A 27,049-nucleotide genomic window follows, 5' to 3' on the forward strand; every position below is an offset into this window, starting at 1 on the left:
CAGAAGCTTAGCTTCATTTAATCATGCTTTTGTCTTTGGGGAGATGTCAGTACAAATGTCATTCAGAGTGTGGCAGATATTTTTCTAAATTATTGTTCTGTGGAGGAGCCATCAGCCCGTTCCAGAGGTAATAGAAAAGAGGATCAGTCCTGCAGAAACAGATAATAATTTTCAGAGCAGGTTCTTGCCCAAAAAGGGGCTTCTATATTTATTTATTTACGGACTTACTTACAGGAGTTGTATGTTACCCCAATTATGACTTCTGGGTGGCTAATAATAATGATGATGATAATAATAATGATATCAGCATAGAAAGGTGAAATCAAAAATTAAAAACTAGCGAAATAGAATGAATACTATAATATTGACATAAAAGCTATCCATCAACACAGAATCGTTATGAAATGAAGCGGTTCCTGGGCACAATAGATAGGAGCAGATTGCCCAACCACCTGGTCTCCAAAATCCAGCTCAAAGGATGCCAGGAAAGGAATAATGTGCTATTTTTCATTTTTATATTAATTTTTGAACAAGGTTGTGGTTGAGTTGCCAGCAGTGATGGGGGAATGTTCTTTCTGGCACTTTTCTCTTGAGACGGAAACTCTTCATCTATTGGACTCTTTATCTTCTGCCTAGATATTTTGGGCAATGGATTTGCCCCTGGAAATGGTTTGAGCTGGCTAGTCAGGGAATCTAGGTGAAATCCAGTGGATCATCCTGAGAAGATCTGTGGGGATTAATTGCCCAACCCCTGAGTAGAAGGGGTTAATTCTTAGAGCGCTTCTACTGCATTGTAAAACAATAAGTTGTCTATTCATTGGTGCCCCCCCTCTTTCTCTCTCTCCCTCTCATTCCCTCTCTCTTTCTCTTTCTCTCTCCCTCTTTCTCTCTCTCCCCTCTTTCTCTATTTTTCTCTCTCTTTCTCTCCCTCTCTTTCGTTCCTTTCTCTCTCTCTCTCTTTCCCTCTCTATTTTTCTCTTTCTCTCTCCTCTCTTTCTGTTTCTTTCTCTCTTTCCCTCTCTCGCCTCTCTTTTTTCCTTTCTCTCTACCTCTTTCCCTGTCTCTCTTTTTCTCTTTTTCTTTTTCTTTTTGTCTATCTGTCTCTCTCTCTCTCTCTTTCTTTTTCTCTCTTCTCTTTCTCTCTCTCCTCTCTTTTTTCTCTCTTTCTCTCTCTCTCCCTTTCTCTCCCTTTCTCTCTTTTTATTTTTCTCTCTGTCTGTCTCTCTCTTTCTTTCTCTCTCTCTCTCTCTCTCTCTCACACACATTCTAGTTTTCAGAGGGATAGTTATTTCCATGAGAACAGACACCAGTCTCTTTCTTTTGCTCTGTATAGAAAAACAGTAACCCAATAATAGCCCAGCCTAAACATTTTATAGATTAAAAAGCGATCTTTTCCTGCCCCGAGGCTAACCATTTGCAGAGATGTATCATTCTTGTCAAAGTCTTAGAACCGAGGAGTTAATATTTGAATTTTGCTGTCAAGTCTGATTTTTCTGCTTGCTTTCTGGGTCTACAACATACGCTCTCACCTACCATCTAAGGAATATTCCACGAGTATACAAGTGCCCCTTTTGTACAGGTGCTGCAGATGCTGCAGATGTGATCCCTGTTTTTTTAAAAAATCAACATTACATAATTTAACAGTTTAACATAATAACAGGGTTGGAAGGGACTTTGAAGGTCTTCTAGTCCAACCCCCTGCCTAGGCAGGAAGCCCTATACCACTTCAGACAAATGGTTATCCAACATCTTCTTAAAAACTTCCAGAGTTGGAGCATTCACAACTTCTGGAGGCAAGTCTTCCACTGATCAATTGTTTTCACTGTCAATAAATTTCTCCTTAGTTCTAAGTTGCTTCTCTCCTTGATTAGTTTCCACCCATTGCTTCTTGTTCTACCCTCAGGGGCTTTGGAGAATAGCTTGACTCCCTCTTCTTTGGGGCAGCCCCTGAGATATTGTGAGACTGCTCTCATGTCTCCCCTGGTCCTTCTTTTCATTAAACTAGATCTACCCAATTCCAGCAACCGTTCTTCGTATGTTTTAGCCTCCAATCCTCTGATCATCTTTCTTGCTTTTCTCTTCTTGAAGCCCCTTCCCATGGATGACCCTGAATAGGAATACATATGTAACCTAAAATAATCTTCTTCTGAGCATTAACGGAAGGAGTTTGAGCATTGCTAACTGGTTTAATGAGATTATATCTAGACACAGACTTCCTACATTATCAGCAAGGTCTCCCCTAGTCATTCATTGTTCAGAACTGCTATCAATCATTGTCCAGCTGGCATTGTGTAAGCTCCTGTTGCTTAACTCGATTTGTCGTTAACTCTTCAGGCCTTGTTGCTGTTGGGAGCGGTCTCTTTGATGTGCCTGGCTCTGGATCTCCTGTTCCTCCTCTTTTACTCCTTCTGGTTGTGTTGTCACCATCGGAAGAGTGAAGAACAGCTGAATGCGGATTGTTGCTGTACGGCGTGGTGCGTCATCATTGCAACTCTAGTATGCAGGTGAGTTTTGCCCCATCTGAAGAGTTCCACCAGGATGAAGTTGTATTTCCTACAAGGAGCAAGGCCCCGCCCATGTAACCCATCTCTTGGGATCTGAGGAATTCCAGAACCGCAACTTGCTCCATTTAGGAAACAAATTCTAGGATGTCTACAGAATAACAAGAGTTGGAAGGGGCCTTGGAGGTCTTCTAGTCCAGCCCACTGCTTAAGCATGAGACTCTATACCATTTCAGAGAAGTGGTTGTCCAGTCTCTTCTTGAAAACCTCCAGTGATGAAGCACCCACAACTTCTGGAAGCACCTTCTGTTCCACTGGTTAATTGTCCTCACTGTTAGGACATTTCTCCTTAATTCCAGGTTGCTTCTCTCCTTGGTTAGCTTCCATCCATTGCTTCTTGTCCTGCCCTCTGGTGCTTTGGAGGATAGCTTGACTCCCTCTTCTTTGTGGCAACTCCTCAAATACTGAAATACCGCTATCATCTTCCATCAAATTCTCCCTCTGGATATTTGTAGTGCAGCCAAGGAGGTCTTAACCATCTCCACTTGATTATTGTTGGATAGATTTATATCAGAGTCATGCAATGCTTCAAATTCACTTCCGAAACTGGACTTCAAAATATGCAGGAGCATTACCGTAGCCGCTTCCTGCTGTCCTTTGAAAGTAGCTGTGCCTTTTTCCAACTTCACAAGGCTTCTCTCCACATCGGAACTCAAAGGATCATGCGTCAACTTTGTTCTGTGTTGAGTTGGCCCTTGCAAATGCCAAACATGACCTCATGAGGGGTCGGTCCTTGTTGGTTTCTGAGTTTGGTTGTTTTCTTGCAGATATTTCATTACCCAATGAAACATCTGTAAAAAGAAAAAAACCCTAGTTACTCTCCTAACTAGCACTGATGATGTTATCTGGTTGGGTAATGAAACAACTGCAAGAAAAATAGCCAAGCTCAGAGAGTACCGAGGACCCCGCAATCCTTCTATTCTTCCTCCTCTTCCTCCCACTCCTCCCTCTCCTCCTCCTCCTCCTCCTCCAATCTCACTCCCTTCTAGCACTGATGATGTTACCTAGTCTGCAAGCTCAGAGAGCACCAAGGTCCCCATAATCCTTCTATTCCTCCTCCTCTTCCTCCCACTCCTCCTCCTCCTCCTCCTCCTCCTCTCCACAAAACCCTCTTCCTTCTAGCACTGATGATGTTACCTGGCTGGGTAACGAAACATCTGGAAGAAGACAAGTAAGCTCAGAGCACCAAAGGACCCCAAAATCCTTCTATTCCTCCTCCTCCTCCTCCTCTGATATAAATCTATCCAATGATAATCAAGTGGAGATAGTTAAGATCTCCTTGGCTGCACTACAAATATCCAGAGGGAGAATTTGATTGAACATGATAGCAGTATTTCAGTATTTGAGGGGCTCTTATTTTCCAAAACACCAGAAGGCAGGACCAGCAAGCTCAGAGAACACCAAGGAACCCCACAATCCTTCTATTCCTCCTCCTCTTCCTCTTCCTCACAACCCCCCCCCCCCTGCCTTCTAGCACTGATGATGTTACCTGGCTGGGTAACGAAACATCTGGAAGAAGATGCACCAAGCTCAGAGAGCGCTAAAACCCTTCATTTTCAGCCCTGAGCCCCAAATATTCTCCGTTATTGGTACAAATTTGCATCAACTTCGTTAACTTGAGTTTGAACTCATGGGGCTAACCAGGGGAGAAGGAAATGCTTGCCCTTTGCAATGCTTGCCCTTTGCAATGCGTCAGCATGTTCTTGCTAGATTTTGACATTTTTTTTCCAGCTCTCCGGAAATAGTAGGGGACAGCAGAACTTAAGAAGAACAGGGGAAGAAGAGGGCAGGAAGCAGACACCACGAGACGGGGAGGTGGGGTTGATTCGAAGTGTAGACTTCGGTCTGTATCTTTGGGGCGCCAGCATGTTGGATGTGGAAAAGAGAGGCTTTTCCATCTCGCCCTTCCCCCCCCCCAATAGCACCTTCTCCTGGCGTCGGAAGAATAAGGTGGTAAAGAAATGTGAAAATTAGCTCGGGCCTCAAGAGGAATTTTAAAGTGTGGGCTGCACGCAAAGGACTCAGCTTGTGAAACGCCTCTTAATTAAAGACGCATTATTATTATTAACTTTATTCATTAAACATGAAACTCAGTCAACTGAACATTCAAAAATGCATCACCAATACCATGGACTCGTGCTAATGGTTGATACGGGTTGCTGCCAGCGTCCTAGATATTGTTGTGGCCTGCCAGCGGCCTGCACGGATTGTGGCTGATCCCGACGAGGAGGAGGATGGTGTGGTGTCGCGCCAGCAGCCTGTGCAGCTGGCTCTCAAGTCAGACAGCGAGGAGGCTGAAGAGGATGTGGTGCCGGAGGCAGAGACTCAGTCAGGGCCTTCAGACCCTCCAGAGGCTCCTTCAAGTGAAGAGAGTGAAGTGGAGGAGCCTCTTCTCAATGCTCGAGCACGCAGGGCTGCCAAAAGGCAGGAGTGGCTACTCAGGAGGAGGTCTCCTCGAGAGTAAGGCTTGGGGTAAATTGGCCACTCCCTTAGCCTGTTTAAGTTTGCTCACAGATAGCACACGCTGCTGGAAACAACATTTAATTACTACGCAGAGCATTTTGAGAGTGAGTTTCTGGTTACATCGTGGTTTCTGGGCTGGTTGCCAACTCTTGTCAGACTTTGTTTATTCTCTATAATTCATAGCAGGCTGATAAGGACATTTGCACCGAAAGCCTGCATTTTGAAAGGAGTCTGTTTGTATTAAATGGAGTTTGTGGAGCTTTGTGTGTGTCATAACTCCTTGGGATCCGGAGCTGGGGCAGAACAGGTATCAACCAAGTACCTTCTTAAGATGTACGATGTTCCAAGTAGCGCAGTTTTTTGCAGTTCCGCTGGTGTTATTGCAGGAAGCTGCAATTTGCTGATGTATGTTATAAAATTCTTGGACATGGTACCAAGTGCCCCGATGACAATGGGTATCACTGTCACATGTTTCATCCATAGCCGTGTAGTTTCGATGGCCAGGTCGCGATATTTTGTGATTTTTTTCCAGTTCTTTTTCTTCGACTTTGGCATCTCCTGATTATAATAATAATAATTAATTATTATTATTATATAATTATTATACACAAACTTGACAGTATACACAGCAAACAAGATAACCATGCTGGATTTATTATTATTATTATTATTATTATTATTATTATTATTATTATTATTATTATTATTATTGAGCATCGTTGGAAAAGGAAGGGGCTCCCTTAATCCTCAACTCCCTGCCCGGCCATTCCTGTCCGCTCCCGCCCCTCTCTTTGGTACCCGAGAGCCCCCCATTGCTAGTTGGAGACTTAATATAACCCAGAACATCTCCGAGGCTGATATTTTTAGCTTGTGGGTATATAAGGAATTAATCATCAGAAACATATTTTTGTCACAGCTCTTCCAGTCGGATAGCGAGAAGCAGAAGGAGAGGAAGTGTGCGTTTTTTTTTTTAACTCTTTCAGGCCTGGAGAAGACTATATTTAACGCTCTGTTGTCAGGCGTTTCCCCCTCTTTTCTTCTTGGATTGTGTCTCAAGGATGTCCTGATGCTGTGTTTTTTTTTTTTTTTGTTTGGACTTTCTGGGTTTTTTTCCTTCTTCGAAGACGTTTCGCTTCTCATCCGAGAAGCTTCTTCAGCTCTTGACTGGATGGTGGGGAACGGAAGGGTTTTATATTCCTTTGTACTTAACGACCGTCACTGTGTCGCAAGGTCACGTCATCCCCTTTTGGGGACCTTCCGACGACGGGGAAGCCAGTTTCACTTAACAACCGAACAACCGTGCTGCTGACTTGATCGACCGCTGTGATTCGCTTAACAACTGTGGCAAGAAAGGTCGCAAAATTCTACTTAACAAGTGTCTCGCTTAGCGACGGAAACATTGGGCTCCATTGTGGCCGTATGTCGAGAACTACACCTGCATTGTTGTTATTTATATTATTCGTATGCCGCCTCTATCATGACAAAGCGGCGAACAGATCCAACGCATCTTCTTCCTCCTCCTTTCTCCCTACAACAACAACCCTGTGAGGTGGGCTGGGCTGCGAGAGAGAAACTGACCCAAGACTACCCAGCTGGCTTTCATGACTAAAATGGAACTAGAACTCACAGTCTCCCGGTTTCCAATCTGGCGCCTTAACCAACGTATACACTGTAGTCCTCAATTTATGGCCAGAATTGAGCCTGGAATGTTGGTCGTAAGGCACTGCAGTTATAAGTTGAATCCCCACACGACCGGACTTGATTTTACGCCTGTTTTCACGCCCCGTTAAGTGGGTCACCACAGTTGTTAAGCCAATCACCCCGTCGTAAGTCTGAAGCCAGCTAATTCAATGGGCGTAGATGGAGATGATCTCCTTGTGGTCTTCTGTCTCTTTGCAGCGCTGGCATCGCGGTGGGCTTCTACGGAAACGGGGAGACCAGCGACGGCATCCATCGAGTAACATATTCCCTACGGCATGCCAATCGCACGGTGGCCGGTGTTCAAGACCGGGTGAGTTAGCTGTCCCCGAGGAAGAGAGGGACAGGTCCAGATGTGATAAACCGCTGTCCTCGGAGTCTCATTCACTTGTGGGTCTGCCCTTCAACTAGTTCTCAACAGCTATTAGCAGAAGGAAGATGAAGAGAAGGAAGGGTTGGCTTTTTTCAGTAACGGCACGTTTGCCAACTTCCGGTCAGTTGGCAAATGGGCCGTTTCTGGCCTCCAGAGGGCCTCCGGGCGAGGGAGAGGCCGTTTTTTGCCCTCCCCAGACTCCTAGAAAGGCTCTGGAGGTTGAGGACAGCAAAAAACAAGACTTCTGGTCCCACCGGAAGTTGGCAAATGGGCCGTTTTTGCCCTCCCCAGACTCCTAGAAAGGCTCTGGAGGTTGGGGACAGCAAAAAACAAGACTTCCGGTCCCACCAGAAGTTGGCAAACGGGCCGTTTTCGCCCTCCCCAGACTTCTAGAAACGCTCTGGAGGTTGGGGAGAGAGAAAAACGGGCCTTCCCCACTCACCCCCGAGGTCCTCTGTGGGCAGGAAACAGCCTTTTCCCCTACTTCTGGTGGGCCCATAAGGCCTGGAACTCAGCTGCGGATGGGTTACGTGTGCCACCTGTGGCACATTGAACAAGCCGAGTAAACCTATTGAATGTGCTGTTGCCTTGAAGCTATCTTCTCTTGAAGCTCATCTTCAGCTTTCTCGTTGTCCTTCAAAGAATGCTAACTCAACCCAGATCTGTCTGCGCCTCCAGGTTTACGACACAGCCATTGCCCTAAACAAAACGGCCAAGCCCAATTTAGGAGACCTGGAGGTAATATTCAGTAAGCAGACTCAGTATCTGCACATGGTTCAGAAGATCCAGGGACTTTTGGATGACCTGGTAAGAGAAAGCACAGAGATCCCCTTCTGGAAGAACCACCAGGTTTCATTAGAAGAGCTGGCCATTCGTATCGACCTGTACGACTGGTATAGGTGAGTAGCATGTAACCCTGTTTTTATTTCATCTCGATCTGCGGGTGATGGTCCACGAAGATGGTGGACAAATGAGGATGTCACGGCACTGATGGAGTCACTTTGGTCTAACTGTGCGACCTGTGTGAACGTATGACGTATGTGTGAATGTGTGTGTGTCTGTGTGTGTGAAGGGTGACTTGCAAGACGCCTCTTTCTGCTCACAGCTTGACAAAAAAGCTAAGGGAGGGGGGAAGGGTATGATTGGGATGTGTGGGAAGCGGGAGGAAGGGAAGGAATCTACGTGAGCTGTTGGTAGCCTGAGAAAATCTCGGCAATCCCAAGGTCACGATCTGAAGATTTTTCAAAAGGTGCAGACCGCTTTCCCAAAATAAAATGCTTAACCTCGATTGGTGGACAGGGTGGCTCTGGGGGGGAAGAAAAGGAGTTTCATTATACTGGGCTCGACACGAAAACCTCAGAGTTGGCTTTGCTTCTTCTGTGCCTGAATGGATCTGTCCGTAAAGTTTTACTACTCTTGGTAATAAAAAAAATGTCCCAGGAGTTTCTTTTGCTATGAATGCCAACGGGACGGTTGACATTGTGACCCATAAAACAGGCGGCTTCTTATGTAACCTACAGACCAAGATGGTTTGTTTTCTTTTTCCCCATGGAAGGAACGCGGTGGCTCAGTGGCTAAGACGCTGAGCTTGTCGATCGAAAGGTCGGCAGCTCAGCGGTTCGAATCCCTAGCGCCGCGTAATGGGGTGAGCTCCCGTGACTTGTCCCAGCTTCTGCCAACCTAGCAGTTCGAAAGCACGTAAAAAAATGCAAGTAGAAAAATAGGGACCACCTTTGGTGGGAAGGGAACAGCGTTCCATGCGCCTTTGGCGTTGAGTCATGCCGGCCACATGACCACGGAGACGTCTTCGGCTGGCTCTTCAGCTTTGAAACGGAGAGGAGCACCGCCCCCTAGAGTTGGGAACGACTAGCACATATGTGCGAGGGGAACCCTTACCTTTTATGGATGGAAATTTTGGGAACATTGATCCAAAACCATCATTAAGATCTGAATTGCCTGATGCTAAAACAGGCGGTTCAGAAGCATATCAAGTCTTTGGACCAGCGTAACGCCGTTGACTTCTCCAAACCCAAAGATAATTATATCGACTCCTGAAAGCCATGGTCCTACAACTGCTCCAATCCTTGCCTATAACTTTTTTTACATACGGCTTTATTTTTCGTCGGGCCCTAAAAACCTATTTATTCCAACAAGCTGGGCTGGCTTGACCAAATTTTTTAATTTTAAATTGATTTTAAATTGGAAATGGTTTTAATTCGGCCAAAACATTTAATTATTTTAAATAGTTTTTTTTAGATTCACCATGTTTGTATATATGTCTTGTTTTTACCTTGGCTGTGCACCGCCCTGAGTCCTATTTTGGAGAAGGGCGGTATAAAAATTTAATTAAATAAATAAATAAATAAATAAATAAATGTCTTAACCATCTATATATTGGGTTTCACCATAGGTGGTTGGGCTACCTGGGCCTGCTGATGTTCCATGTCGTGATATGTTTGCTGGTGCTATTTGGACTCATCAGAAACTCCAAGGCCATTCTCATTGGGTAAGTCAGGAACAAAAACTTGAAGATCCTTAAAATCAGTTATTCTTCCATGGTACTGGATGATGGTCTTTATTTGTGAAGGTTCTTGAGAAGAAATGCAGGAAGATCATTGAATGCCATGATACTTTCCAGTGTGCACTGCCAGATATTTAAATGATGTAATCTTTGCAAACTTCCTGCTCTTGTTTTGATAGAGAGGGGGGCCTGTAGGCTAAAGTAATTAGACTTTATTTATTAAATATGGCCGAGTTTATAGATGTCATAAGATTGTCATAGTTCCTTGGACACTGATCATTTGAAGCTGGGATCTCCAAACCTGGCAACTTTTAAGACTTGTGGACTGGGATTCTCACAACTTCTGCCAGATAACTTAGTTTGTGTTTCTGGTGCTGATAGGAGTGTTGCCTGAAGAATGCAGGGAGTCGCTTTTGCCTTTAAACTGCCAGATGCCGCCATTGCCAGTGGTTCCTCTTTTTTTCCATTCTGTTTGAACTCCGAATTAGAATCTACAGGGAAGATTAAGCCATCAGAACTGGAGCCAACGTGTCTGGCAGTTTGACTCTGTTTCTTTTCCTCCTGCAGTGTGTGTCTTCTCGGGGTGCTGGCCCTAACTGTGAGCTGGGGGTCCCTGGGGCTTGAACTGGCGGTGGCTGTGGTGAGTATTTTAGTTTCACCAGGGAAAAAGAATCGCTCTCTTCACTGGCACCCCCTTTGCTGGTAGATGCTCAGCCAAAGAATGAGCTTACTAGCACTAGTTGTCTCCACGTTAACTGTACAAAAGAGGCTTTGATCTGGTTCACTTACCAGTATAAGCCACGATTCGTGGCTTAGTCTGTTGGGTAAAGCCATTCACTTGTGTATTCCCTTAGTAAAGCCCCATTAAGCCAACAATGGCCTAGGGCAGGAGTCTGCAACCTTAAACACTCAAAGAGCCATTTGGACCCGTTTCCCACAGCAAAGAAAACACCGGGAGCCACAAAACCCTTCCCATGTCTGACTATTTCTTCAGCGGCCACAAAACTAGCCTATGTAGTTGAATTAAACGTTCTGTTTTCTTCTGAAACTTTTCTTTTCTTGGATTTATCCATGGTTATAGCCTACAGGGGATTGAAAAGCTCAATAAATCACCTGCTGCACATTGGCAGTTGTGACGCATATTTTGAGTGACAGGGAGCCGCAGCAGAGGGGTGAAAGAGCCACAACAATTCTGGCCCGCCAGGCTGACTTTTCTATCTGTAGGGCAAGTTTTCAGATTTGGGGATGATGGAGAATAGGGACTACGGGGTTTTCCGCCCTGCCCAAAATCCTGCGTGCCATTTTGCCCAGCTCGCTTCGCTTTTCTTCACAACCTCCCCAGAGGTTCACAGGCGTGGTTTCAATTTCTCCTTCCTAAAACGCGTTTGCTCTTTTTTTCCATGTGGAAAAACGCCAGAGCGTTTTGCAGGGCGCGTGTCCTGGAATGGGACTTGGGTGAGTTACCTCGGGTGTTCTTTGCTCCTTTTAGGGTTCCAGCGACTTTTGCATTAACCCTGATGCTTACGTGTCCAGGACAGTGGAAGCTTACAGAGTGCTGAATGCAGGTAATAAGTTGTTGCTGAGAACAAGTCCTAAGAAGTGGGCGGCTTTGGGATTTTAAGGCAGACATTGGAGGGTGATTTGTACATACCCGTATTTTTCGGAGTATAAAACGCACCTTTTTCCCCCCTAAAAGGGGATGAAAATTTAGGTGCATCTTATACACCGAATGTAGTCCTGCCCACCCACTGGCCCCCACCCTTTGACCTCTGCCTCCCAGCAATTTACCTCCTTGCAGCAGGCAGCAAGAAGAAACAGCCCCTTTCAGCTTCAGCACAGCCTAATTAGCACAAGTTGATTGGATCGGCCTCCCGACTCTCAGCTGTTTTGTTCTCAGCTGTTTTGCGGCGGCCTCTGCTGCTTGCTGCAAGGAGGTAAATTGTTGGGAGCAGATTTTTTTTTTTTTACCTTGTGCTAATCAAGCTATGCTGAAAACGAAAATGAAAGTAAAGCAGGCTGTTTGCTGTTTGCTGCAACGAGGCAAAATTGCTTGGAGGCAGAGGCAGATTTCTTTTTCTTGTTTTCCTCACCAAAAAAGGTAAGTGCGTCTTATAGTCCAGAGCGTCTTATACTCCGAAAAATACGGTAGTCAAAAAATAGAGGATTAGGTGAAGAAAGAGAGCAATGCTATGGTCCAGAAAGAGAATTTGCAAAAGACCATGATGAATGATGAATGGTTGCAGGAACTGGGCATGGCTAGTCTAGAGAAGAGAAGGACCAGGGGAGACAGGATAGCCATCTTCCAATATTTGAGGGGCTGCCACAGAGAGGAGGAAGGGGGTCAAGCTATTTTCCAAAGCACCCGAAGGGCAGACAAGGAACAATGGATGGAAACTGATCAAGGAGAGATTCAACCTGGAAATAAGGAGGAATTTTCTGACAGTGAGAACAATCAATCCATGGAACAGAAGTTGCTTTTGGAAGTTGTGGGAGCTTCAACACTGGAGGCTTTCAAGAAGAGACTGGACTGCCATCTGTCAGAAATGGTGTAGGGTCTCCTGCTTGGGTGGGGGGTCAGACTAGATGACCCCCAAGATCCCTTCCAACTCTGTTAATCTGCATCTGACCAAGGATTTCAGGCGGTAGGGGTGGATCTGTGGCCTTGGGGTACATTCATTTGTTCTCTGCCTTTGAAATGGTTGGAAACGGAAAGGTGAAAGCAGAAATTACAGGTAGCTCTCGACTTAATGGACACAATCGAAACCAGAATTTCCGTTTGCTAACAGCCGCACCGATTTTACAATCTTTTTGCCATGGTCGTTAAGAGTCGTTCTGTGAATCACTCGGTTGTTCAGGGAATCCGGCTTTCACCCTTGACTTTGCATGTCAGAGGCCGGCTGGGAAGATCATAAGCGGCGATCAGACGATCTCAGGACGCTGCAAACAGCATCAATATGTGGCGATTGCCAAGCTCCTGACACTGGTTATATGACCCCAACAGTTGTAAGTGTGAGGACTGGTCCTAAGTCCCTTTTTGCAATGCCGTATTCACTTCAAAACCATTACTGTATGAGTTGGTCGTAAGTTGAGAACCAGCGGTATCCAGAAATACGTTTGGAGGCTTAATCATAGGTTTTTTAATTTTTTTTTTTTAAAATTTTGATTTATATGCCGCCCTTCTCCGGAGACTCAGGGCGGCTTACAATGCGTTAAGCAATAGCCTTCATCCTTTTGTATATTTATACAAAGTCAGCTTATTGCCCCCACAAACCGGGTCCTCATTTTACCCACCTTAGAAAGGATGGAAGGCTGAGTCAACCTTGAGCCTTGGCGAGATTCGAACCAGCAAGTAATTGCAGGCAGCTGTGTTAATAACAGGGTGCTTAGACCACTGTACTATCAAGGCTCTTAGATATCAAGGTTAATCAAAGTTTGCATGAAAATTTTGCCCGAAAACTAAAGTAATTTGCAAGTTTTGTGCAAACGTATGCGCTTCGTACTTCTACCTCTTGTTGGCCAAGTTCTGAGTTTTAGAATTCGGGGGGAGGAAGCATGAAACAACTCTTTCAGTTCCCCCAACACAACGAGCTGTCGGTATCTTATCGGGGCGTTTTGAGCTTCAGCCAACCCTGGCTCTACTATTTCCAAGCCTCTTTCACAGAAATCACGCGGATGCAGACTTTGCAAAGCCAACAAAAGAGAAAAAGGAAGGATCTAATGCGAACCACGAGTTTTGGCCAACTTCCAGGCCTGTGGTTTGGAGGTTCTTTCTTTCTTTCTTTCTTTCTTTCTTTCTTTCTTTCTTTCTTTCTTTCTTTCTTTCTTTCTTTCTTTCCTTCCTTCCTTCCTTCCTTCCTTCCTTCTTTCTTTCTTTCTTTCTTTCTTTCTTTCTTTCTTTCTTTCTTTCTTTCTTTCTTTCTTTCTTTCTTTCTCACGAGCAGAAGGGATGGAGCCTTGAAATTAATGCTCATGTTGTTTTAGTTCCTCATGCTTTACTACAGGGGTATCCAAGCTTGGCAACTTTAAGACCTGTGGACTTCCAACTCCCAAAATAGCTGGGGAATTCTGGGGAAGACCTGTCGACCTCAACTCCCCCCCACTTTTTTTTTTGCTTGGGGGATTCTGGGAGCTGAAGTCCACAGGTCTTAAAGTTGCCCGAGCTTGGAAACCATATTTTAGTGTCTTTTTAGCTGCAGAAAAAAGAAAAGAAAAGAAAAAGCGCCTACTCAGACATGGGTCATTCTTGTTCAGATATTTCTGTCTTCTCTAAAAGAGAAGGAATGATGGAGGAAGAGGAGAAGAAGGGGAGGGAGAAAGAAAAGGAATGATGGAGGAGGAGGGGGGAAGGGAGAAGGAGAAGCAGGAGGAGTGGTAGAAAAGGAGGAGGAGAGGGAGAAGGAGGGGGTGGAGGAGAAGGAGGAAGAGTGGTGGAGAAGGAGGAGATGGAAAGGGAGAAGGAGAGGCAGGAGGAAAGGGAGAAGGAGGTGTGGAGGAGAAGGAGGAGGAGCGGTGGAGAAGGAGGAGGAGAGGGAAAAGGAGGGGGTGGAGGAGAAGGAGGAGATGGAAAGGGAGAAGGAGAGGCAGGAGGAAAGGGAGAAGGAGATGGAGAAGGAGGGGTGGAGGAGAAGGAGGAAGAGTGGTAGAGAAGGAGGAGATGGAAAGGGAGAAGGAGAGGCAGGAGGAAAGGGAGAAGGAGAGGGAGAAGGAGAGGGAGAAGGAAGTGGTGGAGGAGAAGGAGGAAGAGTGGTAGAGAAGGAGGAGATGGAAAGGGAGAAGGAGAGGCAGGAGGAAAGGGAGAAGGAGAGGGAGAAGGAGAGGGAGAAGGAAGTGGTGGAGGAGAAGGAGGAAGAGTGGCGGAGAAGGAAGAGGAGGAGAGGGAAAAGGGGGTGGAGGAGAAGGAGGAGATGGAAAGGGAGAAGGAGAGGCAGGAGGAGAGGCAGGAGGAGAGGGAGAAGGGGTGGAGGAGAAGGAGGAAGAGTGGTAGAGAAGGAGGAGATGGAAAGGGAGAAGGAGGTGGTGGAGGAAAAGGAGGAGGAGTGGTGGAGAAGGAGGTGGTGGAGGAGAAGAAGAAGGGGAAGAAGGAGAAGGAAAGGAGAAAGGAAGTGACTTCCTTTTCTCACAAGCTTCTATTTTTATCAGACGAGATCGCTCTACGTGCATGAGGCTAAATTCCCAAGAAACTGCAGCCTGCCCAGGTTTTCATAATGAAGCCGCTCTTCCTTAGAACACCCCAAGTTCTCTCTCTAAGAGAAAGGAAGAAAAAACACAGTTGGTGGAAATATAATTCAAAGAGTCCATCGGCCCCATGCTTTAGCATTATCAGATGAAGGGAGATGGGAAAATCTCCAGAGGGAGCCAAAACAGGACTCATTATTTTGGCACATTGATCATGGCTCTTTGCACTTCTCAAGAGAGCAAAATGGGCATCGCCAACGGATTCGGAGCGCGTTGTTATGATTAGGAGGGTGCTGATTTTTCGTGCCTGTCTTATCCATGTTTCCTGGTAAAATACGTGGGAAACAGTGGTGGAATTCAAATTTTTTTTACTACCGGTTCTGTGGGCGTGGCTTGATGGGCATGGTGTGGCTTAGTGGGCGTGGCTTGGTGGGCATGGCAAGGGAAGGATACTGCAAAATCCCCATTCCCTCCCCACTCCTGGGAGAAGGATACTGCAAAACCTCCATTTCCACCCCACTCTGGGTCCAGCCAGAGGTGGTATTTGCCGATTCTCCGAACTACTCAAAATTTCCACTACCGGTTCTCCAGAACCTGTTAGAACCTGTTGAATAGCACCCCTGGTGGGAAATGTTTGAAATGCAGTTTTCTAACGTACTCCATTGCAAGTTGCCCCTAACAAAACTCATTTGCTTCTTCAAGAGTAACATAATGTAACCAGGTTACCTACAAGCCTCGATTGATGATTCTCTGTTGATCTTTTTGATAGATACTTTGAACTATTACCTGGTCTGTGGTGTTGGCTACCCTAATCCATTCCAGCAGGTGAGTGTTTTCAAGTTGCACGCTTGCAATATTGCATCCAATTTTGGTCACCACGATATGAAAAAGATGTGGAGACTTTGGAAAGAGTGCAGAGAAGAGCAACAAAGAGGATTAGGGGACTGGAGGGTAAAACATAGGAAGAACGGTTGCAGGAACTGGGTATGTCTAGTTTAATGAAAAGAAGGACTAGGGGAGACATGAGACCAGTCTTCCAATATCTCAGGGGCTGCCCCAAAGAAGAGGGAGTCAATCTCTTCTCCAAAGCACCTGAAGGACACTTGAGTGTCTTCAAGTTACCCGCTTAGAATACTGCATTCAATTTTTGTCACCATGATATAAAAAAGATGTGGAGACTCTAGAAAGAGTGAAGATAAGAGCAACCAGGATGATTAGGGGACTGGAGGCTAAAACATACAATGAACTCTGCCTGCCTCCCTCCCTCCCTTCTTACTCCCTCCCTTCTACCTCCCTTCCTCCCTCCTTCCTTCCTGCCTGCCTGCCTCCCTTCTTCCTCCCTTCCTTCCTCCCTCCTTCCTTCCTGCCTGCCTGCCTCCCTCACTCCCTTCTTCCTCCCTTTCTTTCTTCTTCTTTCCTTCCTGCCTCCCTCCCTCCTTCCCTTCCTACTTAGCAATAGCACCTAGACTTATATTCCACTAGAGAAGGCTGTAAAGCACCGTGAAGCTGTTTACAGAGTCAACCTCTTGCCCCCAACAATCTGGGTCCCCATTTTACCGACCTCGGAAGGAGGGAAGGCTGAGTCGACCGTGAGCCCGTCAGGATCGAGCTGCTGGCAGTCAGCAGAATTAGCCTGCCATTCTGCATTCTAACCACCGTGCCACCACGGCTTCTCATCACCAGAAGTCTTCGCAGAAGCCCACGTTCTCCTAAATGCCAGAGCAGGTTTTCTTAATCTTATCAAAAGGAATATCCTGCCAGCTGGAATGAAAGCGATGGGTAACAGAAGGGTTGGCTGTCAAAAGAAATGCCATACTAGTATGATGAGATAAAAGGAGAGGCAAGGGAGGGGTGGGGGCGCCTGCTAATTAAGTTGAAGCTTTTGAGGTGGTCACGCAGCTGTCTTCCTTGGCAGGACACCATAAAAAAAAAAACGTCTTTTGCTCTTCTCAAAACCCTCCCAATCTCCTTGTTGAACGAAAGATCTAAGAGGGAGGTAAACAGGAAGAATAAAAACAATGTCTAAAGATTGATTAGAGCTTCCATTCTAGGACGGATGCTTGGCTGGGTTGCCATCCCTAGAGGTGGGTTTGAGGGACTGGTTCGTGCTTCGTTATCAAAGGAGAATTTTGAACCCGTGTTCTCCTGCCTGTATTTTGGGTCTCATGGGTTTAACTTGCAAAACTCAGATGTTTTCTTGAATAGTCAATAATACGCGGTAGCTGATGTTTTGAGAATTTTAGGAGAACAGCCATTAAAACGCACCCAGTGCGTGTGTCCAGGCTAACTGGAACCAGTAGGAGGGAATGTTTGAAGCTCAAGGTTGACATGCTTTGGTGCTTCTCTGAGCTTGGTGGTTTTCTTGCAGACGTTCCATGACCCAACTAGGGAACATCATCAGTGCTAGAAAGGAGTAGGTTTGTGGATGGAGAAGAGGAAGAGAAGAGGAAGAGAAAGGGGGAGGAGGAAAAGGAAAAGGAGAAGTGGAGGAGGAGGAACTGTGGGGTCCTTGGTGTTCTCCGAGCTTGGTGGTTTTCTTGCAGACGTTTCATGACCCAACTAGGTAACACCATCAGGGCTAGAAGGGAGTAGGGGTGAAGTTCTAGCCCTGATGATGTTACCTTGTTGGGTCATGAAACATCTGCAAGAAAGCCAGCACGTTCACCGAGCACCAAGGATTACACAGACTAGCCGGACTTGACTTGAAAGACTGAAATGATATTTTCTGTGTTGAACAGAAGCTGTCAGGGAGCCACAAAGCTCTGGTAGAAATGCAGGATGACGTCCTGGAGCTGTTGAAGTTGGCTGTTAAGGAATATCCTACCTCTAAGGTAACGCTGGATCCAGCCTTCGAAAGGGATGGCGTTCCACATTTCATTTTTCTTTCCGTCACCAAAAAACCAGCCGGTGATTGCTAAACTTCTTCCTGTCCTCTCAAACTCCACAGGAGCACCTGATTCGAATCCAAGAAGTGCTGAACTCCACGGAGGTCAACCTGCAACATTTAACCGCTTTGGTTGACTGTCGGAGTCTTCATTTGGTGAGTCTGTTGGAAAGATGGCGAACGTCAGGTTGAGGTCTTGCTCAACCTCAACGACTTTTACGATGGGTAGACGTCAACTCCCAACTTCCACCCATCAACTTTTACGATGGGTGGACTTCAACTCCCAACTTCCACCCATCGACTTTTACGATGGGTGGACGTCAACTCCCAACTTCCACCCATCAACTTTTACGATGGGTGGATTTCAACTCCCAGAATTCCCCAGCCAGCCAAGCTAGAGTTAAAGTCCACCAAACTTACAGTTACCAAGGTGGAGAAACACTAATGTAGACACGGGTGGCTGCAGAGCTGTGTTTGAAGGACATCGAGAAACGGGTGCAGAAGAGCGTGTTGACAGGAGGAGGTCAACCGAGACCATTTACGGTTCTGTTTTCATGAAAAAAAATAAAAATAAAGTCTTGAACCACGATAACAACAGCACGTACCTCATGGAAGGACGCCAGCTGGTTCCTCCTCTTCTGAACGTTCCTCATTCAACAGAGGAACTGAAACCCGTTCTGTGGTCAGCCTTAATCTCCTACGACACCGAGTCTGGTGGCCTTCAAAAAAAAACCTCCCCCGTCAACCAGCTTAGGTTTTTCATTCTCCTCGTCCTTGGAGAGGAACGCCTCTCTGCAGAATCGGAGTCGGAAGCTGTTGAGAAACAAGAGGACCATGTAGCCTTCCAAAGACACGTCTGTCTTCGTTTCAAGTCTTGAAGGAAACGATGTCGGTGTTTGGGATGCCTTGGGCATGTTCTGTTCTGACAGAAGTCCTCTTAAGATCTGATGTTGTTATGGAGAGGTTGCCCGGGAGGAAAACCAAGAATGGGATCAGAGACGCGGTTTTAACCTCCTCGTTGCCATGCAACGGCTCCTCTCGATGCAAAAGATTTGCAGGAGAAACGAAGAAGCCCTTCAGAGGGACCAGAAGTGGCTACACAACCACAACACAGCTGCTTTGTGTGTATGGACAGCCCTTGACTTAACCATTGTTCGGTTTAGCGGCTGTTCGGAAGCTACCCCCGCACGGAAGGAAGTGACTTAACAACCTGCAAATACATACGTGGTTAGAAAAAAAATATGTGAAAGCTGCATATAGATGATAAGCCAGTATAGATGATAAGCCAAAAATAAGTATTTTTGTTAGGGATAGTACCAGAAGAATATAATCAAAGGGAATTTGCATTTAATAGTGCACGTTTTTTACGGCGGCTAAAGAATTCCCCACAGAGGAAGGGCCTTCTCTATGGGGGCACCTACCCTCTGGAATCAGTTGCCCCCAGAGATAAGGAGAATCCAAGACCTTAGTGCCTTCCGCTGTGCCCTTAAAACCCACTTTTTCCAGCAAGCCGGGCTGGCTTAAGAAGAAATTTTAAATGTTTTAATTGGTTTGTATTTTTAATTTTGGGCCAAATTTATATATATTTTAATTGTTTTTTAATATTTGTATTTTATGTTTTTTAATTCTGGCTGTACACCGCCCTGAGTCCTCAGGGAGAAGGGCGGTATATAAATTTAAAATAAATAAATAAAATAAATAAATAAAATAATTGTATTTGCACCGTGTTGGATAAATGAGGAAACACCGAGAGAAGGAGATGTAGCATATTTTTCGGAGTATAAGACACACCTTTCACACACACCCCAAAAAAAGGGTGAAAATCTGGGTGTGTCTTATACTCCGAATGTAGCCCCACCCAGCTTCTCAAAGGTTTCAGTGGCTGAAAAAAGCATCAGAAACGAAGCTTCAGAAAAGAAGCCTCCAAACAGAGCTTCAGAGGCTTTTTTTTCTGAAGCTCTGTTTCGGAGGCTTTCAGAGGCAGGAAAAAAAGTTTTTTTCTGAAACAGAGTTTCAGAAGTTTCAGAGGCAGAAAAAAAAGCAAAAAAGAAAGCAAGGCACAGAGCTCACAACCAAGGAACCTGTTGCTAAAATTCACCTCTGGGAACAGCTGATTAGGGGTATTCCGGGAGGCTGATCCACCCGCCAATCAGCTTTTTTCTTATTTTCCTCCCCAAAAACTAAGGTGCGTCTTATACTCTGAAAAATACGGTAATTAAAAAAACATTAGATTGCGCCGAAATGGATAGACCATTGATGGCGAACCTTTTCGGCACCGAGTGCCGAATGCGCACGCCCTCATCTGGGCCGGAACCAGGAAGAGGATTAGGCCAGGGGGCATGCGCATGCCGGAAAATGAACTTCCTGTTTCCAGCGCGCGCATGCATGTCGGCCAGCAAGTCTTCCAGTTAGTGCCACGCATGTCATGTGCACGCACCGATCAGCTGACCGGCGCGCATGCACACACCAGAAAACGGAAGAGCAGCTCTTCTGGTTTTCGGCACTGCCGCACACACGAAGGCCAGCTGATCGTCGTTTGCACATGCGTGCCAGAAACCCGGAAAAGGAGTGGGCACGTGCCAGGCGACCAAGCGTCCGAATTTCAATCACATGACCACGGGGATGCAGCAACGGTCGTAAGTGTGAAAAACCGGTCACAAGTCACTTTTCATGGTGCGGTTGTGACTTTGAATGGTCGCTCAATGAGCCGTTGTAATTCGAGGACTCCCTGTAATGTATTTATATCTCCTTTTAGGATTATGTCCAAGCTCTGACCGGCTTCTGTTACGACGGTGTAGAAGGACTCATCTACCTGGTCCTGTTCTCCTTTGTGACGGCCCTGATGTTCAGCTCCATTGTGTGTAGCGTCCCGCACACTTGGCAGCAGAAGAGGTAGGTGTGCAAAAAATAAAAGTGTGTGTGTGTGAGAGAGGGGGGGGCAGGGTCCCGTGTTAGCAATGACTTGTGAATGTTGGTTTTATAGATTTAATCCATTTACTGATCATCATCCTCTTTTAATGACCCCATAATCCCTGGGCAATTGAACAGAGCTAGCAGAGTGTTTTAATGGCCGGATGCCCTTCCCTGTCGCCAGTGCGGAGTTTTGTTCAGCAGATATATTCTCATTGTGCCCAGAGAGAGAAATATCTGCCTCTACCTAGGATCGAACTCCCAGCCTCCTGATTGGGAGGCGAGAGCTCCACCTCTAGGCCACTGCACCGCCACTCTCCTAGCCGACCATATGGACGATAATATTTAGGGCGGGGTGGGCAACTGTGGCCCTTTTACAACCTGTGGACTTCAACTCCCAGAATTCCTGATACAGCCAAGCTGGCTCAGGAATTCTGGGAGTTGAAGTCCACAGGTTGTAAAAGGGCCACAGTTGCCCACCCCTGATTTAGGGCATCCCTTTCCTGATCTCTGCAGGCTGCCAAAAAAAAAAAAAAAAAAAAGGACACTCGAATAGAAATGCTAAAGTTTGAGGAGGAATGAGCGACTCCTAAGAATGGCCAAGATAGTTGTGTTGCAACCACAACTTTTTTAAAAAAACTCTCCTTCTCCGGAGTAGGGAAGAGTCCGTGTGTGTTTTAAAAGGCTCCAGACTTCATTTGTACAATCGCAGCTGCCATCTTGATGCTTTGGATCGACACCCCGAGGACGCCCCCACTTTCTGCAGCTGCCAAATGTGGAGTTTCTGGTAGATGTGTCATCCTTGACTCACAATTTGCCTTCTACAGCAACAGTGGGCTGCCCCCTTGTGGCGTCGCCTGCAAATGAGCCTGTGTCCAGAATCCAGATTTTTTTTTTCTTTTAATGTTCCTTAAATAACAGGAAAAACAAAATAACAGAAACAGAATAACAGAGCGGGAAGGGACCTTCGAGGTCTTCTAGTCCAACCCCCTGCCCAGGCAGGAAACCCTCTACCATTTGAGACAAAACGGTTGTCCAATCTCTTCTTAAAAACTTCCACAGTTGTGGAGCAACCCACAACTTCCGGAGGCTACTTCCGTTCCATTGATTAATTAACAGAGTAACAGAATGACTCTGCCTACTGTCAGGAGTTCGATCCTGACCAAGTCAAGGTTGACTCAGGCTTCCATCCTTCTGAAGTCCCAATAAAATGAGGACCCAGATTGTTGGGGGCAAAAGACAGACTCTGTAAACCGCTTAGAGAGGGCTGGAAAGCACTGTAAAGCGGTATATAAATCTAAGTGTTATTTATATCACTAGTTATTGCTGGTGATATTGCTGCGTCAAAGCACAGCTTAATGAAAGCATCTGAGATGAACAGAATACCAGAGCGGGAAGGGATCTTGGAGGTCTTCTAGACCGACCCCCTGCTCAGGCAGGAAACCCTCTACCATTTCAGACTAATTGTTGTCCAATCTCTTCTTAAAAGCCTCCAGTGATGGAGCAACCCACAACTTCTGAAGGCAAAGCCATACAACTAATTCATTGTTCTCACTGTCAGGACCTTTCTCTCCGTTTCTTCTTCACCAGGAGCACCGAAGACGATGGAGAGGAAGAATCTACAGCTCAAGGCAATCGGCAAACTCACGACAACTTGTACCGAGTCCATATGCCGAGTCTCTACAGTTGTGGGAGTAGCTACGGCAGCGAAACCAGCATCCCGGCAGCTGCACATACCGTCAGCAATGCCCCCGTCACGGAGTACATGTGAGTGGAAGCATTTGGGGTTTGCCGTTGAGGTCCCAGCCTTAGAAAGTTGCATCTAGCTGGAGTTGAGCCATAATCCAGCAGACAGAGCAGTGAACCGAATCGAAAGACCCCGATTCCCCCATGTTAGTGTCTCTCTCAATCTAGATCACGGCTTCCCAACCTTGGCACCTTTTAAGACCTGTGGACTTCATGCTGGCTGGGGAATTCTGGGAGTTGAAATCCACAAGTCTTAAAAGTTGCCAAGGTTGAGCACCCCTGATCTAAATTATTCTGGGTCGTTCGCTGCTGTGAGGATCATCAGAATCAAAGCAACCCATTTCGTGCTTGCCACCGCCCACCGATTCCAGAAAGAATGACAAGAACACTAGTGGCTATTTGGTGAGTTTAAAGCAATCCTTCTCAATCTCAGCAACCTTAAAATACCGTATTTTTCGGAATATAAAACACACTTTTTCCCCCCATAAAAAAGGGTGAAAATTTGGGTGCGTCTTATTCACCGAATGTAGCCCTGCCCACCCGCCGCCCACCCAAAAAATGGGGCACGCGGAGGCGGCAATAGGCTATCGCAATCCTTGCAGCCTGAAACAGCTGATCTTCGGGAGACCGATCCAACCGACAATCAGCTGCTTGTGCTAATCAGGCTGTGCTGAAGAAGCTGAAATTGAAACGGGCTATTTGCTGCAAGGAGGCAAATTGCTGGGAGGCAGAGGCAGATTTTTTTTTTTTTTTTTGTTTTCCTCCCCAAAAAAGGTAGGCACATCTTACAGTCCAGAGCGTCTTATACTCTGAAAAATACGGGTATGTGGAATTCAATTCCCCAAATCCCCCAGTTTCCAAGAGGAGAGACCACACCTTTTCCAAGGACTCTTCCTTGAGATCTTGAATAAACATCACATCTCCAATCTGATTCTTTTGCTCCCAGGACCCAGAATGCCAATTTCCAGAACCCCCGTTGCGAGAACACTCCACTGATTGGCCGGGAATCTCCGCCTCCTTCTGTAAGTTCTGGTCTTCCTTTTTGAAAGGTTAAAAACCACAAATCTGTTCTGAAGATCTCGACAAAGAGCTGCAGGGAGGGGTCTTCTCCCCCCGATTCACAAATCCATCCAAGAGACAAGCCCACTCACCCACCCACTTCTTCTCATTAAGTATCCTGTTTCCCCGAAAATAAGACCTCCCCTGATAATAAGCCCAATCGGGCTTTTGAGCGCATGTGCTAAAATAAGCCCCCCTCCGAAAATAAGCCCTCCCCAAAAATATTTAAACGCAGAGCTGGAAATCAGGTAAGACGGCAAGAGGAGCCCCATCTTGCTCCACGCACCCCAAAATAATAAGACCTCCCCGAAAATAAGGCCAAGCGCTTATTTCAGGGTTCAAAAAAATATAAGACAAGGTCTTATTTTCGGGGAAACACAGGTATATTCTATTCTATTTTCTATTCTAACAAAAATTCTATTATTCTATTCTATTATTATTCTATTATTATTACCCTGTTTTCCCAAAAATAAGATCTCCCTGGATAATAAGCCCAATCGGGTTTTTGAGCGCATGCGCTAAAATAAGCCCCCCAAAAAATATTTAACCACATGCACAGCTGGTCCCCTCCGTTTCCTCTGATTAGGGTTAGGGAGACACAGCTGGAAATCAGGTAAGATGGCAAGAGGAGCCCCATCTTGCCCCACACGCCCCAAAATAATAAGACCTCCCCGAAAATAAGGCCAAGCGCTTATTTCGGGGTTCAAAAAAATATAAGACAGGGTCTTATTTTTGGGGAAACACGATATGGAACTCTGTCTTATGGCGGGCAGGCTGACATTCACTCACCTGCAAAACCCACCCAGAAAACATGACATCATTGTGGCGATGGGGCCTTCACGGAGTTGTGGACCACGAGCAAAAATTCTGCAGAGGTCTCGTATCCTGAAAAAAAGAGCCGGTAATGTGTGGCCACGGGACATTATGGTGACCCCAAAAATCAGCCTTGAAGGAAAGATAAGATAGCAATGTGTTCCCTTCTCTATTTGAGTTCATCTTGGGTTTTTAGTATTCATAATTTCCTTCTTTGGGTGGGGGGGGGGAGAGAGAATCTGATTTCCAGAAAGAAAACGATGCATTTTATGGAAGATTATCTTTGAACAAGGAGCTATTATTTAAACCCTAGGTTTATTTTCTTTAATTTCCTGAGTTGCGATCTTATATCTCGATTTATTCTGGTCTTTGTCCTGGCGGTCTCCATACAATGGTCTTCTGCCAGCAATGGAATATCTTCAAAGGGGATCGGTTATATTTTATGCCGTCAGTATATTAAAAGACCAAATTTTTTTTAAAAAAACGGTCCTTTTTTTTTTTTTTGGCAAGGAAAAAAAATGGCTGGGTCTCGTCGAAGAGATTTTAGTCTTGTTAAAGGAAAACAGATGCTTAGACCAGCAGTTCACGCCGTAATTAGAAATACGTTGCAGTTAATTCTGAAACGTTTTTGATTTCAGAAAGATTCAAGCTGCGAGCTTTTTAGAGCAAATTCTTTTTTTGGGCGAGAGTGGGAAAACGTTTATTCTTCTGACTATGCATATGGTGGTAGTGGTGATGGAATCTGTTGCTGCAAATGTTTGGACACCTTCAATACAACCTCTTAAAGTATCTTTAGTTCCTTATGGGCAGAACGTAGTGGTAGAGCGGGGTTTTTTTTTTTCCTACTCTTCTCCTTTGGTGAAATAAATAAATAAATCCTAATTCTCAAAAGATTGGAAAGAAGCGGCCTTCAAGACAGTGTTGTGTTTTTAAGAAGATGTTGGATATCCAATTTGTCTTAAGTGGTGTAGGGTTTCCTGCCTAAGAAGGGGGTTGGACTAGAAGACCTCCAAGGTCCCTTCCAAGTCTGTTATTCTATTCTATTCCTTTCAAGCTATTCTCCAAAGCCCCTGAGGGCAGGACAAGAAGCAATGGGTGGAAACTAATCAAGGAGAGAAGCAATTTAGAACTAAGGAGAACTTTCCTGACCGTGAGCACAATTATCCAGTGGATTAATTGCCTCCAGAAGTTGTGAATGCTCCAACACTGGAAGCTTTTTAGAAGAGATTAGATAACAATTTGTCTGAAGTGGTGGAGGGTTTCCTGCCTAAGCAGGAGGGTTGGATTAGAAGACCCCCAAGGTCCCTTCCAACTCTGGTATTCTATTCTATTCTATCTGGAAGAATAGAGATCTGGTCTTCAAAAGAGAAAGGAGCTTCAAGTTGATATCATGGGAATGCCATGTCTTAGTTTTAGGACCTGGGGTGTAGAGATACGTTTGGTGCCCTACCTCAACGTCTAAGAAGACAGGCACTGCCACCACGATAGAAGGTGTAGCAAGCACCAGCACGTTTTGAGTTTTATCGTAGGACTTAGAGTGGTCCATGCTTTGGAGGTTGAGAGGACGAGGAGACTCACGGCTTATAAAAACGGAAGTGTTCTTCTGTAGCATTCAGGTAAAGGTAAAGGTTCCCCTCGCACATATGTGCTAGTTGTTCCTGACTCTAGGGGGAGATGCTCATGTCCGTTTCAAAGCCGAAGAGCCAGCGCTGTCCGAAGATGTCTCCGTGGTCATGTGGCCGGCATGACTCAACGCCAAAGGCACACGGAACGCTGTTACCTTCCCACCAAAGGTGGTCCCTATTTTTCTACTTGCATTTTTTTACGTGCTTTCGAATTGCTAGGTTGGCAGAAGCTGGGACAAGGAACGGGAGCTCACCCCGTTACACGGCACTAGGGATTCGAACCACTGAACTGCCGACCTTTTGATCGACAAGCTCAGCGTCTTAGCCATTGAGACACCGCACTCAGAGATGGTGTGAAAAAGGTAGACGCCATCTAAATGGGACCTTTCTTAGTAGGTAACCCTTTGCTTTGTGGAAAGTAGCCTTGTCAAGAGTACCAACGGTTGACTTGGCCAACCCATGTCCCACCAAGCTTCTCTGATGAGATCAGAGTTGGCTTAAGGCTGCCCAAAAAAACCCAGAGAAGCGTGCATCCAGAACTGGACCCCAAATCCCAAGTTGGTGTTGGCGGACACCAAGACACAAGATCATAGCGTTAAGAGCAGTGGTGGGTTTCAAAATTTTTTACTACCGGTTCTGTGGGTGTGGCTTGGTGGGCATGGCAGGGGAAGGATACTGTAAAATCTCCATTCCCTCCCGATCAGCTGGGACTTGGGAGGCAGAGAATAGATGGGGGTGAGGCCAATCAGAATTTTTACTACCGGTTCTCTGGACTACTCAAAATTTCCGCTACCGGTTCTCCAGAACTGGTCAGAACCTGCTGAAACCCACCTCTGGTTAAGAGAGTTCTGAACCAAAGCAGAATAGAGTAGCGCTCATCAAGATTTCGTTCCTTTTTGGGACCCAACTTGTGGAATATCAAGTCCGCTTCTCCGGTAGGGCAAGAGTTGTCTTCTTCATCGTTTGTCTCTCTCTTTTTTTTGTCCCCTGAGTCATCCCTTCTTTTGTTTCCCTCCCCTTCCCGGCTCCAAGGTCTGTTCTCCAAAGATGACCCCCTCCCCCTCAATCATTGACATCCCTACCACAACGGGTCACACATGCTTGCACTTGTGGTTTTTCATGCACGTTGAGGCTGCACTCTCTCTCTCTCTTTTTCTCTCTCTTTTCCTGCATCATCACAGTTGTATTTGGCTGCCATGGACAGTAGCAGCCATATGAGCT

The 27,049-nt window shown here is 45.9% G+C and overlaps 1 protein-coding gene across 1 annotated transcript in view; it reads left to right on the forward strand.

Annotated features, from left to right (window-relative positions):
- The window catches only part of TTYH3 (tweety family member 3), a 57,674-nt gene that overhangs the window by 20,161 nt on the left and 10,464 nt on the right, over window positions 1-27,049 (forward strand). The window contains exons 2-13 of the mRNA XM_070955350.1: window positions 2,335-2,504; window positions 6,924-7,035; window positions 7,774-7,994; window positions 9,506-9,601; window positions 10,184-10,256; window positions 11,106-11,181; window positions 15,561-15,616; window positions 17,530-17,622; window positions 17,739-17,831; window positions 20,431-20,567; window positions 22,176-22,352; window positions 23,278-23,353. Of these exons, the coding sequence (XP_070811451.1) occupies window positions 2,335-2,504; window positions 6,924-7,035; window positions 7,774-7,994; window positions 9,506-9,601; window positions 10,184-10,256; window positions 11,106-11,181; window positions 15,561-15,616; window positions 17,530-17,622; window positions 17,739-17,831; window positions 20,431-20,567; window positions 22,176-22,352; window positions 23,278-23,353 (1,380 nt within the window). The remainder of the gene's footprint in view (window positions 1-2,334; window positions 2,505-6,923; window positions 7,036-7,773; window positions 7,995-9,505; window positions 9,602-10,183; window positions 10,257-11,105; window positions 11,182-15,560; window positions 15,617-17,529; window positions 17,623-17,738; window positions 17,832-20,430; window positions 20,568-22,175; window positions 22,353-23,277; window positions 23,354-27,049) is intronic.

The sequence above is a fragment of the Pituophis catenifer genome, unplaced genomic scaffold, assembly GCF_029215685.1.
Source record: "Pituophis catenifer annectens isolate HBS135680 unplaced genomic scaffold, rPitCat1.0.hap2 SCAF_16, whole genome shotgun sequence".
Classification (NCBI taxonomy): Eukaryota; Metazoa; Chordata; class Lepidosauria; order Squamata; family Colubridae; genus Pituophis; species Pituophis catenifer.